This window comes from Staurois parvus, unplaced genomic scaffold (genome assembly GCF_062004578.1).
Source record: "Staurois parvus isolate SC_StPar_1 unplaced genomic scaffold, SC_StPar_1.0 ptg000126l, whole genome shotgun sequence".
Taxonomy (NCBI): Eukaryota; Metazoa; Chordata; class Amphibia; order Anura; family Ranidae; genus Staurois; species Staurois parvus.
Genome location: NW_028317922.1, coordinates 1,983,020 through 1,999,084, shown reverse-complemented (window position 1 = coordinate 1,999,084; position 16,065 = coordinate 1,983,020). Strand labels below are relative to the sequence as shown.

Sequence of the window (16,065 nt, the reverse complement as noted above, 5' to 3'; positions counted from 1 at the left end):
AGGATAACTCCAAGGGGTTGGGGAGACCTTGATTATAGGAGAGAGATGGCAGTGGAGTCTCTAGCTGAAGATTTTGCTGTGGTATATGCTTTAAAGTGGTATTAATCCCAAAACCAAAAATTCAGTATATTGCAGATTAATCCTTAACCATTTCTCTACTGGGGCAATTTACATTTTCTCACACATTAAATTCTGCATTTCTTGCAGGAAATTACTTTAAACCCCTAAACAGTGACGTATCTGCTGAAAGAGACACTGGAGAATAAAATGTTGGTAGTTACAATTTATAAATCACACAATATTTGTGCAGCTATTTTCAAGGAAAAAAAATAAACTAAAATGAATTTTAGTGCAAACAAACACAATATAATGCTTAATTTTTGTAAAATATGAAAGATAGGGTTGCCTCGAGTAAATGGATACCAAACATGTCAAGCCTTAAAACTGTGCTGGCCTGGAGGTGCCCAAAATGGTACATAGGTGACGCTTTAAAATCCCTTACAGGTTTTCAGTTTAGAGTTAACCATGAATTATGGCCCCAGAATTATTGCTCTCATTCGTGATGATACTTCACATGTGCGGCACAATTAATGTTTTCATACATGTGATACAGTGATGGCGGGGGTGCTTTTAAATTAAAAATTTCTTTTATTATTAGCCAAGATCACATTAATCTGAAAGTCCTTTATTAGCTCATAAAATAAATGGCAAGCTCATGGCTGCAGCAGCAGCCATAAACCTGCTTTAACCCCTTATGTAAAACGTACCTTGGTAGCCAAGGGGCTAAATGTGGTGGCTGCATATTTCTATATCATATATATTTCATATACAGTCTATGCACAAAAGTAAAAAACCTGTGCGCAGCTCGCCCCTTAGCCCCTCTAATACTTAACCGAGCCCCATCACGATCCAGCGATGTGCACGAGAGCCTTGGCTCTCCAGGGACTCACCCTCCTCATTGGCTGAGACACCAGTGGGAGCCATTGTTTCCTGCTGCTGTCAGTCACAGCCAGCGAGCCAATGAGGAGAGAGAGGGGGCATGGCCGAGCTGCAGCTGTGTGCCTGAATGGACATACAGAGCAGCTGTTCAGGAGCAAGCCTGCTTGGGTGTCCCCATGGCAAGCTGTTTGGTCTGGGGGCACTCAGAAGGAGGGAGAGTCCAGGAGCACAGTTGGGGGACCTGAGAAGAGGATTGGGGTCGCTCAAAACCACTGCACAGAGTAGGTAAGTATGAAATGTTTTTGTTTTTTTTAAATGCCTTTAATATCACTTTAGTTTTCAGTTTTTTAGGCTTTTCTCCTTATATTTTCACTTGGTAATCTGATGGAGGAGCAAGGGCTTCACTCTTGGACAGCAGCATTCTCAACCTGGGCATAGGGTAGCATTAGATGCAATAGCAAATTTAGCCTTTCACTCTAGTGCAAGTGGAAGCCGCTGTGGGACCTGCACTTTGTTCTACAGATGCAACTACCCGCACACAAAAGGCGGGACTCGTGGTCGGGTGCCATTAGTGTTAATGGAATGCCGCCCGCACTAGAAATTGCAGCTGCACTGGGAAATGCACTATAGTGCAGATCCTAGTGCAGGCTGCAATTTCTGGAAAGGTGCAGGGACCTGCATTTTGGGAGACAGCAGCCCATTCACATGAATGGGCTGTCATGCCGTAGCCAGCAAAACGGATCCTAGTGTGAACCGAGGGTCAAATGGACTTGAGCAACAAATTAAAGCTGAACTCCACCTAACACTCTTTAAGCAGCTAAAGCAAACCATTTTTTTTCTTTTCCTTTTTGGACAAAGGTTTTACATAAATGAATAAAAGCTAACCATTGTAAACACCCCTAATGGTGTTAAATGGTATGTCTTATCTTTCTAACTGCTACTCATGCTGGATAGCTTTGCCTGTCAAAGGAAGCTGAAAAATTACAGACTTACTGACCAGATCACCAGATGAAAATAATAGAAAGAAAAGCCCAAAAAAGAAATCTAATGAAGTCCCCACATCTAAGTATTGGTAACCTGCAATATAAGAAACTTTTGCTTTTGGGTTTAATACCACTTTCACACACTGACAGTCCCCCAACAATGACATTTCAATGGGTTGACTGGGAACCAATTTTCTTCTGGTTTTAGTTTTCTCATTTGTCGTCTTGTATTTAACTGTTGTGAACTCATTGTTTTCTCTCTCCTGTGTGCTGCTTTAATTATTATGCAGCCCTTCCTTGAAATATTCTCTAATCTATTCATGTCCTTTAGGTGGTAGGGTCTTCAGAACTGAACACAGTTTTAAAGGTGAGATTTCACCAGCGCTCTCCAGTGATGCTACCTATACTTTCCTTCTGCTGCTTAGCTCTCTCACTATATAACCTAGTCTATTATGTCATCTAGCTGCACTGGTGTTTGTTACAAATTTCTACTTGCATACTGCCACATAGTGATAATGCGGTAACAAATATAGTGGGGTTAACGTTGCTATACATAAATGGTACTGCAGATTTTCCTCAAATGGGAAAAATTTGTATGGTTTCTACTGTGCCACAGTCCAGATGTTTATGTCTATAAACTAACTAGAGTGCACCACAGCTGTAGAATTCAGATCACAAATGCACTTATAACACATTCTTTTGCTTGTTTGTGCACAGTAACCACATTTTCCCCTTTTTTTTTACAGGAGAATTGTGGTATGTCTGTCTGCAATGGGAAAATCTTTATACTCGGTGGGAGAGGTGAGAATGGAGAAGCAACGGACACCATCCTATGCTACGATCCAGCGACTAGCATCATTACTGGAGTGGCAGCCATGCCCCGACCTGTCTCTTACCATGGCTGTGTAACAATTCATAGATACAATGAAAAAACCTTCAAAATGTGAAGTTACAGAGGAAGAAGGGAGGAAGGGGCTTGTAAATTATAATGCATTGAGTAAGACTTTGGTGTCTGGAAACTGGTCCCATTGTACAGTATAAGGAATCTACCAGTCAAATTGTTTGCAATTATAAAAAGAAATCCAAGCTTGCAGAAAAGGGACCAGGAATATATTTGTTCAAAGCTTCTCTGTTCTACTGTCATGCATAAGCCAATGGTCTTGGGTTTCAGCTAGCTCTAGACTGGCAATTTGAAATTATTCTGAGAATTTGTTAGTTGTTGAGAGCTATTAGGCCTCAGTCCACACTGAATTTGTAAAGGTTTACTGCAGTGCTGTATACTCATTCTGCACTTGGCTTCCACTATTGTGCCAATACATGAAAGCTGTCCTTCTCATATACCAATTATGGGATTCTGTGAGTTGTATAAGTAGCTGCCTTTGAATGCTTGCCAAGCATTGGGAGTCCCTTTGGGTGTGATAGTAGTGCAACTGGTAGTGTATCAGGCAAAAGGCTACAGAAGGCAACCTAACCAGCTACATTTTGATCCATGACCATTGGCCAACGTGCCACTGTCACTTAACTACAAAAATAACGGGAAGACTTGTTGAGCTGCTTATGTAATGTTGAAGCCTAATTCACACAAGTAGATATCTGCTTCTGAAGAGGTGCAGCTTGGTAGTAGTGCGTATATGGTATTTGCAGAAAGGCCCATCATTACTTCTGTACTATTACAAAGGACTTTGGTGGAGTTACAGTACCTCCTGTGCAGATTGTATCTACCTTAGTGTGTTGCAGTGCAGACCTAAACTGCATGTACATGGTACCTCTGTTTATCATAAAAGTAAATGAGGGCCTCTCTCCATGTGACAACAGGCAGAGCACTGGGCACCAAGCAGTATCAGCATGTGCATGCAAAGATGAGACCTCCAACACATGGAAAAGCTCCAGTACATGCACGTTTTACACGATCAGCGTAAGAAATACTTTACTTTGAAATAAAGATGCAAACATTTTTTGGTAGATTCCTTTTAAACTCCTGTAAATAGTAAACATTTCTGCATTTTTTTTATTTCTGGAAATTTCCAAAATACTCTTTTCATAGCCAATGGCTATTATTTATGCCATCGACAAAGACTGTAATATTTGTAAAATACTTTTCTGAGCATTCTTAATTATGTATAACTGTCATTGACTGTCAGATATGAATTCTCATTTTATTTAATATTTGGAGTGCATGAGAGCAGATTGTGACTTCAGACATTTTGATATTTAGGAGGGTGTATATGTATTTAATCTTTCCTGCATGCAGACGTTCCTCTGGGATAAAGCATATTTTTGCACAGGTAAACATATGTTGCAGATGCAGTAATGCACAATTTTCTTGGAGCCTTATCAAAGATCAGACTTGGATATCCCTGAAATTGTAGTTTATTTTTATGTTTGTGCATGCTCTGTGAGTTGAAGAAGAACCCAATTTAAAGAAGGGTATCTGTTGTTAGCCCATCAGTGAAGAGGACCCACCATCAAGCTTGTTAGTAATGTTCTCATACAACTCACATCTCTGACGCCTGAGTAACTCGGAAGACCGTTAACTTCTTACTTTATAAAAATGACCGCCTCTTCTTTCATGTTGATGATTCAATTAATTCCTTAGTAAAAACGAATTTTACATCGCTTTAACTTTGCTACAGACTCTTAAAAAAAACGCAGTAGTATGTGTATAAGTTTAGGTATACGACTTCAATGGAAACTTGTTTGTGAAATGCTATACATTTTCTTGTTCTTTTTGGGTTTATAAAAGGTAGCCTAATATGTTATCATTGCCTACCTAACACATGCCTCCTACGGCAGCCATGTTTAAAAGGTATTGTTGTCCCTATCCTCTCTGTATTTTCATATGTGTGTTTTTTTTTTATTATGCGTGATAAAAACAAAGATCATATAGCTATACTGTCTTTTGGCAAAGTGATCAAAGCAAGATGAATCTTCCAGGGAAACTGAAAAAAATGTTTTGGGGGCTTTAATGTGCATTAGGTTATTCTCATGAACCAAAATTCTTGTTTGTTAGTACCAAGCCAGTCTTTGTGCTCTACGGAGCTGGCAAAGTTCTGTATATGGTGCTGTGTTAGTGTATATAAATAGTCTTGTACCAACCCAGGGCATCAGCATTTATTTGTATAGAAAGGTACATATAAAAAGGTATAAATAGGTGTCTATAATATGATTCTCATCAATTCCTAATAAAAGTAAAGATGAGACATATTTTCATCTACTATGTAGCAAAATTTCATGATAATAAAACTGCTTGATTCTCTTGCTTGATAAGTTTATTATAGAAAAAGAATTGTATGCACAGGTATACAGACATCAACCACAGAACTCTGAGTGCTTAATCAAAAGGACAATACACATCCAGTATCGGTAAATTATATGACATGCAACATCCCTTTTTAACATGCCACAGATTTTACCATCTTAGCAGATGCCTCAGTTATGAGTATCAAGAATTAAATAAAAAACAAATACAAGGTATAAATCAAACTGTTATGGGTTCTTTCATATGGGAGGTTGGTGCAGTAAAGACACCTCCCCTGAGCTGCCCACCCGAACTATCACAATACAGCCATACAGGGCTGCACACACGCTGCAGCATTCTTAACCCAGGGTGCAGCACTACAGTGCTTTGAAAAAGTATTCATACCTCTTGAGTTTTCCACATTTTGTCATGTTACAACCAAAAGCATAAATGTATTTTATTGGTATTTTTTGTGATAGACCAACACAAAGTGGCATATAATTGTGAAGTGGAAGGAAAATGATAAATGGATTTCTAAATTTTTTACAAATAAATATCTGAAAAGTGTGGTGTGCAGTTGTATTCAGCCCCCTTTACTATGATACCCCTAACTAAAATCTAGTGGAACCAATTGCCTTCAGAATTCACCTAATTAGTAAATAGAGTCTACCTGTGTGTAATTTAATCTCAGTATAAATGCAGCCATTCTCTGAAGCTCCCAGAGAATTGTAAGAGAACATTAGTGAACAAACAGCATCATGAAGGCCAAGGAAAACACCAGACAGGTCATGGATAAAGTTGTGGATAAATTTAAAGCAGGGTTAGATTATATATAAAATATCCCAAGCTTTGAAGTCCCCTCTTTAAAGAAGTCCCACAATGTCCTCAGTTCCCCTTCACATCGCAGTGCCCCTTAGCACAACATAGCACCCCTTAGCACAAAACAGTGCCCTTTTAATGCAAGCCTTCCCCTGCATAGTCCTAAACAGAGCAGAGGCACTAATCCTTCTGGGGTGTCTTCTCCTGGGCCTTCAGCCCGCCACTGATGTCATCCTCATAGCAGGTGGGGGTGGAAGGAGCTGCAGATTTGGACTGAGGGGCTGGAGCTGTCCAAGTTATTATGTTAACAAGTGGGTGATTGCCTGGCTTGCTAATATGAAAAGACACTTTCTGTATTGAGCTGCAGAGAGCGAAAGTCTTTACATATTAACAAGCTGGGTAATCACCAGCTCCTGCCACTCAGTCCCAATCTACAGCTCCTCACACCCCACCCATTGTGAGGATGACATCGGTGGCTGAGTGAGAGGCCTGGAAGAGGACACCCAGTGGCAAGGCTGCGGTCCGGACAGGACTGTCCCACGGTCCGCTATTTAGTGACCACTGCACTATACTAAGAACTGCAGCATGTCTGAAACAGCCCTAACACTTCATATCTACATTTATACCCCACTGACATTACAAAAAACAAAACAAAATAACAAATTAATGGTAAACCTTGTATTCTAAAACCACACATACACAGGACAAATAGCGAGATGTTGATAGACACATGGAGACCTCTAGTGGCTACATTTAATAGCTCCATATGTTTCATGTTTAACAATACATCTACAGTATTACTATGTTTAATTATATGGTTCATTTTAATGCACCAAAGTATAATAAAGTGTCAGCAAAGTCTTTGTTTTTAATATTATAAGCTAGCATACTTGCCCAGATGTTGCAGACATTCTAATATATACAATTTTGTCACCATCTAGTTAACCATATTATTGACAGTACAAATTTTGGTTATGATTTGCCCTTCGGCATATGTGGTATATTTGTTAGTTTGATAACTGTTTTTACTCCCTTTCTTTTTTCCTTTTTTTTTTATGTCATGTCTACATTTAATGCTAAAAGTGACTTCTGTAAATGTATAGAACAGAAGTCATTATACATAAGTAACAAACATTTTAATCTAAAAGATGACTATATGCTTTAAAATGCGTTAGCTTTGTTTTGGTGTGTGTGTGTATATATATATATATATATATATAAAATATAGTTTATTACTCAAAATTGCTAATTTAAATTCATCAAAATCTATCTTTTCTATTAGGCTTTATCCAGTGTAATTATATTTTTATATATATCTGATTGCAGCCAACATCACCTGAGTTTTATGTTCTTAATGTAAACGAGAACTGCATACTGAAGGCCCAAACAAAAGTCACATGCAAACTGTGTCCAGGCCTTTGCTGATTTGTGTAATTTAAGCTGAACTTTGGCCAAAAACAATTTTTGATTTTTTTGAACAGCAACAATAAGTTAACTCCACTGAAGAGTGCCCCATCTCTGGCTGCTGCTGCGTCTGTGGAAAACGGAGATAATGATGTTCTCCCATGCTTCCTCTATTCACAGAATACCTTGCATTTATTTAAACATTTTAAAAAGTAATAAAATATTGCAAGGCTTTAAAAAAAAAAATGGAGGAGTGCTGGGCGAGCAGCCTCCTCTTATATCTGTACTACAGCTAGAATTACCAGTCTCAGCACTGACAGGAAAATGTGAGCTAAATACATAAAAATGTGGACTAAATACACAAAAGCTGCAGTAGCCAGAGGTGGGGCACACTTTATTACAGAAAATGTATTTTTACTGTGCAATTATACAAAAATCATATTAAGATTCATCTTTAATCAGTGGTGATGTAACCCCCTGGAAATAACATAACAGCATTGCTTTTGTGACTCTAGCCCTAGATTTTATAATTTTTCTGCCAGTTCTATCAGGGTAAGCAGTTACTTTATAAACCCATATTCTGACAAATCTACAATGTTTGAAATAATATGTTGTATAAAGGGGTGTGTGTGTATAGCACATAAACACAATTCGAATCTTATGTAATTGTATTACTTTTGCCTATCGAAACCATAAAAGAAATAGTATAGTATAAAATGAAGTTGAACAATACCAGTTACTGCTAAATGTTGACTGTTTCAGGGTTTATACACACTCCTTCACCGTTAATGTGAAATATCCGCTCATTTTGGCATGTCACTCTATTGTCATGTAAAATTTGCCAGTGGTTGAGGCTTCAGCATAAATGCAAATACTGAAAGTAGAACTACAGGAAAAACTTTTTTTTAATTTTAAACAGAGAAAGGGAGGGTATATATAACCAGTATCAATCTTTTTTTACCATATATGTTCCCATTGGGAAAATGTCTTTTCACTTCCTGTTCCATAACCAAAACAGGAAGAGGAAGTCCCTACAAAGTGAGGGAATTCCTGGCTGTTACCAGGGTCAACAGAAGTAGTTTCCCCTTTGGATGATTTCCCACCTAGTCTTGTTCTGGTCACAACCCAAACTTTGTGATTTTCTTTCACTTTCACTCTCAGTGATAAGAGTAGTCAGGACAAATAAAGAGATTGATAGCAATAAATACTGTACACATGTTCTAAACCCTTTCAACTCTATCCAAAAGTAAATAAAAAAAGTTATGCCAATTGTTATACTTGAAGTACTATTATAGGTTTGTGATGTAAATAACACATATAGCCTAAAGAAGAACTGCATGGGACCGTAGGCAGCAAGCCAATCTACAAACAAGTAATGAATATAAATTAATAACCATTAGAACAACCTTTATTGGATATAAATAGGCCATGGCCTGGTTTATTAGTTTTAAAAATATCACAATAAATTATCACACCAAAACTTTATTTAATACAAGTGTATAAACAACTCAGCCCAGCCACTACGACTCGAGCTGACAAATCATCAATATAAACCATCTTCATACATGTCCCCTTTGCTTTATAAACAAAGGGACCCACCACATAAACCGTCTGCGACTGGAGAGGGGAGCTCCTCTCGCCGCAGACTCTCTGGCAACTGGCACAGAACCCTTCAGGCAGCTCCTTTAAATAGGAAACCCCAAGCCTTCTGAAATCTTCTGGGGGAGTCATCTGACTTCCTTTAACCAATCACGCTTCAGCCCCCCAAGATTCCAGAAGGTTCCCTAACATGTGACCTTCAGCAGCCAATGAAATTAAGCCCCATTCATCTCAATGACAAATGGGGCTTTTCCCGCCACTGCCACGGTCCCATGAGTAAAAAGGAGGCCGAAACGTCATTCTACTTAAGATGTAGAAAACTGTGAGTTACTGCAATCTCTATCCATAACTAAATAACACTTTTGCTAACTTTATTTAAATGGAAAAGCAGATCATGTGCAATCTCATGCCTGACACCTTTACACATTATGTGCCATTTCTGCCTCCCTGCATTATGTTAGGTTTCTTGGGAGCATAGCCCAAGCAGGAAGTCAAAGCTCCCATTGCCCCGGGAGAAAACATTTTCCACTGGTTTAGAGCAGCTCTTGGCTACCTTTTAGTCAAAATTAAAATGAAACTCCAGTTTTATACAGCAATAACAGTGGAGTTCTTTTACTTTCTTTAACTGCCAAGTGTTGCTGCAGTACAGTAATATATAGTGAGCATTCAATTAGGCTTAATGGAAAAAAAAAAAAAAAAGCTTGTTATATGGCTTCAAGTCTAATAGGGACAAAGTATGTTACCTAAACAGAAATGCCTCTAATTGCCACGATTGCAAGTAGGGGGGTATTTAGTTTTTAGGTAGTTTCAATCTCATAACTGGCTGCAGATTGAAATATACAGGTCATTTTCAATTAAATTAAACTACCACATGGCTTCTGCAAGAAGTATATATTTCCCTTTTTTTGCATTGTATTTTATTGTAAACACAGGAGGGATGGGTTTCTTGGACTGCAACCCACATAAAATGTAATGAAAGAACGCTATATTACAGCACAGCACATCTGCCTTAATATACACAGGTACCTGCAGTTGAGGGTAGACCATAAGACAACAAACACAACCACATGCACAATAAAGCATATTAACTAATGGATGTCTATGACAACCTATGCTGTTTCATTTTACCTATTTTACACCTGGAACTCAGCTTGAGAATTTCAAGAGAGAAATACTCTGAACATAAATAAACGGTTGTTTTACTTTTGTACCTGGAACATGCATGGGTTTTTATTGCCTATTATTTTACATGATTTCTATACTTTTAGATTTTAATATTGGACATATACTGCAGATGTTCTCATCTTAGTATTTCATTGAAAAGCCTTTTTTATTGAGTGTTCAGAATAAAAGAAAATAAATAGTTTTTATAGATATTGTATTTAAGGCAATGACAATTTGACCATATTTTTAGAAGGTCATCTTTTAGAGAAAGTCATCTAATTTTCTAAGATATGGGCCACCACCTTTCAAAGCCCTATGTCACACATGTGCTAATGAGCTATCTGGTCAATGTCTGCATCTACTTGGAACTTGTACCAAAATCCAACTTGTATTTGTTAGGTTTGCCTCGGTGTGGTTCATCACAGTGTGTACATTTCATGCCACATCCTCTTGTTCACCTCCCTTTTCATGTCCCCAACATGCTTACTGATATTGATTTGTAACTCCCTCTGCAATGCCCAGAAAACAGTTGACAGTCTTGAAACATTCAATCCCTCCTATTGAATACTACCAGTATCTCATAGTAGTAAATAAGATGGGTCCGCTTGGCCATGTGGGTTCTTTTGCAGTCACACAGGGAGATATTTGTTCCTCCAAAATGCTATAGTAATGAGGATCTTCACCCTTTCTATTGACTTGCCTCCTTTTTATCCTGCACATATCTTGTGTTTTTTTTTTCTTTTGAATTAGTTTTGTTCAGACCCCCATCCTCCGTCATTTAGCTAGGCGAATGACGTCAGTGCTCCCAATGCCTCCTGGGATATGTGACGTTGATATTCCAGGATGCACTGGGAAACCTGCACATAACCACCATTTACTATCGGGGGGGGGGGGGTTAGTGGCACATCATCAGGAGGCCAGTGCAGCCTTCTAATGACGTCACAAGAGAAATATGGCAGTTTGGGACCTGGCAACTGCTGAGAGGAGGATTTCAGCGGGATGACGCTCGATCCACTGTGAAGGTGATTATCTGTAATGTGCACAGCTGAGCATCAGGTAAGTATGGGAGGGAAAAAAAGGGGGGAGGGTGAAACTCCTCTTTAATTAAAAAAAAATACATCCTATTTCTCAAAGCCTTCTCGATTTTTTTTTTTTTTTTGCTGAGATCTGACTTCTTTTTCGAAGATAGCTATGTTCATTCTCTCTGGTCCTATTGTAAATAAGAATGTGGCCAATTTGGGATTATAGCAGTGTACAAGACCACAACCAGTTTGTTCCAAACAAATGGAAGTGAAGGGGGAAAACAATAAGAAAATTTAATGAAAAATAGATTACAGGGCTATAAGGTAGTGGCTATGTATGGATTATTTTTAGTAATTACATTTATAATTTAGTATCCCTTTAATGCTATGCATTATAATGTGCCTTTGAGCACAGGTGTATTAACAACAAAGTATAACCCTCATTTGGTTACTGTATTAACTAATCGGGAAGAAGGATGTCTCATGCCTATAGAAAAAGCAGTGTTGTTTTGTATGCATGGTGTCTGTTATGTACACAATATATACTATACTGTAAAAGAAGTCTGCATCACTAAAGGGAACAGAGTGATAACTGCCAATGTATAAACATCCAAGAATTGCCTTCCATATTCTGTTGTTGGAAATCTGTGCACCTGGTGATTGCCCTTTCTGATTGTCAACACAATACACAGAACTCTGAAAGGTATTAGGATGGATGTTATGTCCAGTAAGGAGATTACCACAAAACAGAACTATGAGGCACTTCTGTGTGTTTGTATATTACTGTACAATGACGTGATGCTTAAAAATTGCCTCTTTATTTTTTTTGAGTAGATTTGAATGATTTATATTGTATTTCTGAAATTTTACTGCAAATGTATCAAGACTGTTTTACCATTGTTATTGATTTTTGATCTAAATAAAGAGATGTCCACAAGCTGAAAAGATCCATTGTCTTGTACACCAAATCAATAATAAGTCTGAAAGAAAGGAAAGTCTAAAATGTTGTCAATACCCATGCCTCCCAACTTTTGGACTTGAGAATGAGGGACAGTGCATGCATGGGGAGCTGTGGCAAAAGTGGGTGTGGTAAAATTATGATAAATATTGGGCATGGCTTAATAACTGCTCCCACTCCCTTTTTACACTACCACCCCTCCCTGTACACACTGCCTCCTGTCTGTATAATCGGCCCTCCTCCCTGTACTCCCTTTGGAGGTGAGATTTCTGGGGGGGGGGAAATTACACCCCAACCCCCCTTTCTGCACCCAGCTGCACTCCCACCCCCTACCCCCCAATAACCTATGCACCACAACCCCTCGCCCTATGCTCACCTTTGTTCCTCGAACACCCTTTCTGCTTGCCTTTGCAGCTTTGTCTGCTTAATTTTACATTCAAAACCCCCTTCTCTGCTAAGAAGGGGTCTGCTAAGAAGGGGTTAGAAGGGCTAGAGGTTTGGGCTCTACACCCCAAGCCTCTAGCCCTCTGCTAAACTCTGTTTTCCAAACCCCCCTCTCTCATCACTGCTGCACCCTCAAACTCCCCTTTCTGCTTACCTTTATACTCACCTTTACACCCCCAACCCGCATTTCTGCTCATGTCTACATCCTATCCCCTTTCTTTTCACCTTTGCACCCCAACCACCCCTTGCTGACCTGTATATATTCCAACTCCTCTCTCTTCTAACCACAGCACCCCAACTCCTTTCCTAACCCCTGTTCACCCCCATGAGGTGCTCACTGTTGCACCCCATGCTCTCTGCTAAACTCTACACCCCAGTTCTGCCCTGCTCAACATTGGACTCTCCCCCCATCCTGCTTACTTCTGCAGTCCTCTTCCTCTACTCATCTCTGTACCTCAAACTCCCCTCTGCACCACAGACCCCCCTCTCTACTCACCTCCACATCCCGAATCCCCTTGGCTCACCTATGCACCCCACTCTCTGTGCTAACCTCTGTATCCCACTCCCTCCTCTGATCCCCTCCTTGCCCATCTTTCTTCTTTGTGCACCAGAGCCTCAGGGCAGGATCATTCTGTGTGTGCAGCATCCACAAGGCTGTGGGTGGTGCTGGCCAAGGTGATCACAATAGCTGCCTGGTGGAGCACTGCTGAACTGAGAGTAAACTTTGCTGAAAGACAGAAGGCAGTCTGAATCCAGGGCACTCAGTAATATATACATCGCTTGCATGGAGCCCCGCACCCCCCGCTTGTCTTGGCCCTGAAATTCCTCCGCATCTCCTGTGGGGTGCACGGATTCCGACATAGCAATCCCCTTCCAGACACTACTGCAGTAACTGGCATCTTTCCCTGCTGACTGCATGCAAATTAGGATAGTGGAGGAGCCTTCTGCTCTGGGATACAGCCTGGACCTGCAGGGACTTGGTTGAAGTTCTGGGAAAGTCCTGCAGGATCTGGGACAGTTGGGAGGTATGACAATACCTATAATAATTTTTTTTTGTTTGCCTATCCATGGCTGCATACGAATGAGGGTAACAATGTATACTGACATGTATGCACCAGGAAAAAATGTGTTATCTGCAGTAACCAATCAAGTTTCAACTGTCACTTTTCTAGTAACAATTGCTATGAACAACTTTATTTCAACTCATTTATTCAAACAAGTCCTTGACAGGTTAACATAACTTTTTGTAATTACAGATATCATGCTGGTAGATCAGAGAAAGCAGCTGGCAGAAACGCTTGGATAAATTGTGTACAACTTCATATAAATAAATTGACCTGCTAAATTAAATTACATAAAGTGACATGAATTCAGTCCTGTGTTATTCAATCCTCTGTCCTACACATTTTGTCACAAATGATATTGTCGTGTGCCCCAACGTCATTTATGATGAAATGCGTAGGGAGGAGCTTACGCTAGTTACGTCATCATGCAGGTTACTACAAGGAAATAGCCCAGATTGGCTCCTGAGACTGGTATTATTTATTTACAAGCTTTTGTATTGTTCATGACATGTCAGTGGTTTCATTATCTTTTATTAATAAATACAAAGCCTGCGGTTTTAGGCTATGTGAGTCTCCTCACTTCTTTTTCATGTCACAAGTGACACCTAGCTTTATTGGATGTAATACTCAATTGATATTGAGGAGAGGAATCAAGGAGATTTCAAACAGGATGTTCGCTTCTGATGACCACACATGGAGAGGCTAAGGAGTTACAAGATTCATTGCAGATACTTTAAATAAAAGCCTTTCTGACTTTTTTTCTGTCCAAAAGAAAGAGTACACATGCTCTGATAACACGTCTTGAATACTATGCTGGTGGTGCACTTTGGTGTTTGGAAGACATGTGGATGCACAAGGATCCTTCTTGTTTTTATTACGTCGCACAATATCACTGGGACTATAATTTTTTAATACATTTTTTACATATCTACACTGTTTCTTTAATTTCTTATATATTGTGTTATTTACACAGGATTGAATTCATGTCACTGTATGTAATTTGATTTAGCGTGGCAATTTATTTATATTAACTGTCTGAGGCACTATGGGGGAGATTTGACCCTCATTTTCTGTTTTGGTGACAACATTGTCAACTTCTCCAATCAGAAAACAGCAATAAAAATCTAACAGGAATTCTAGCCTTCCCCTACTCTGCTTTAAAAAAGTGTTTGTTTTATTGCTGTCTGTGAATCTCAAAGATTTTGCCTCACATGCTATCCTAGACACAGTTTGTTATTAACCACTTGCCTATCGGGCACTCCACCCCCCCCCTTCCTACCCAGGCCAATTTTCAGCTTTCAGCACTGTTGCACTTTGAATGACAATTGCACGGTCATGCAACATTGTAGAGCTTTCTTTTGGTGGTATTTAATCGCCACTGGGAATTTTATTTTTTGCACTGTAAATTAAAAAAAAAAAAAGAGTACAAAATTTTAAAAAAGGTGTTCTTTGTTTCTATTATAAAATTTTGTAAACAGGTAATTTTTCTCCTTCACTGATGTGCATTGATGAGGCAGCACTGATACATTACATCTATTGATATTTTTGTTAAATAGATGACTATAACTGAAAAGGCAAAAGTTTATTGCGTTGTTATCCAAGTACACTGCTCAAAAAAAATTAAAGGAACACTTTGAAAACACATCAGATCTCAATGGGGAAAAATATCATGCTGGATATCTATACTGGTATGGACTGGGTAATGTGTTAGGAACGTAAGGATGCCCCATTGTTTGATGGAAATAAAAATGATCAACCTACAGCGGACTGAATTCAAACCCTGAAAATCAAAGTGAAAAAAATTATGCAGCAGGCTAGTTCATTATGCTGAGATTTCATTGCAGCAACTCAAAATGGTACTCAGTAATTTGTATTACTCACACATGCTCGTATGCATGCCTGACAACGTCGGCGCATGCTCCTAATGAGACGACAGATGGTGTCCTGGGGTATTTTCTCCAAGATCTGGACCAGAGCATCACTGAGCTCCTGGACAGTCTGAGGTGCAACCTAGTGGTGTCAGATGGAAAGAAACATGATATCCCAGAGGTGTTCTATTGGATGTAGGTCAGGCGAGTGTGGGGGCTATTCAATGGTATCAATTTGTTCATCCTCTAGGAACTGCCTGCATACTCTCGCCACATGAGGCCAGGCATTGTTGTACACTAGGAGGAACCCAGGACCCACTGCACCAGTGTAGGGTCTGACAATGGGTCCAAGGATTTCATCCTGATACCTAATGGCAGTCAGGGTGCCATTGTCTAGCCTGTCTGTGCGTCCCACCATGGATATGCCTCCCCAGACCATCACTGACCCGCCACCAAATTGGTCATGCTGAACAATGTTACAGGCAGCATAACATTCTCCAGACCCTTTCACATCTGTCACATGTGCTCAGGGTGAACCTGCTCTACTCTGTGAAAAGCACAGG

The 16,065-nt window shown here is 39.6% G+C and overlaps 1 protein-coding gene across 3 annotated transcripts in view; it reads left to right on the top strand.

The window, feature by feature from the left end:
* KLHL24 (kelch like family member 24) overlaps positions 1-12,113 on the top strand; it is a 92,103-nt gene extending 79,990 nt beyond the window's left edge. For 2 of the 3 annotated variants that reach the window (XM_089672342.1, XM_089672343.1), the window contains 2 exons: positions 2,254-2,289; positions 2,669-12,113. In XM_089672342.1, coding sequence (XP_089528468.1) covers positions 2,254-2,289; positions 2,669-2,869 — 237 coding nt within the window. In that variant the 3' untranslated portion in view covers positions 2,870-12,113. The remainder of the gene's footprint in view (positions 1-2,253; positions 2,290-2,668) is intronic. The other variant, XM_089672344.1, reaches the window with a different exon arrangement.
* Positions 12,114-16,065: the final 3,952 nt, after the last annotated feature.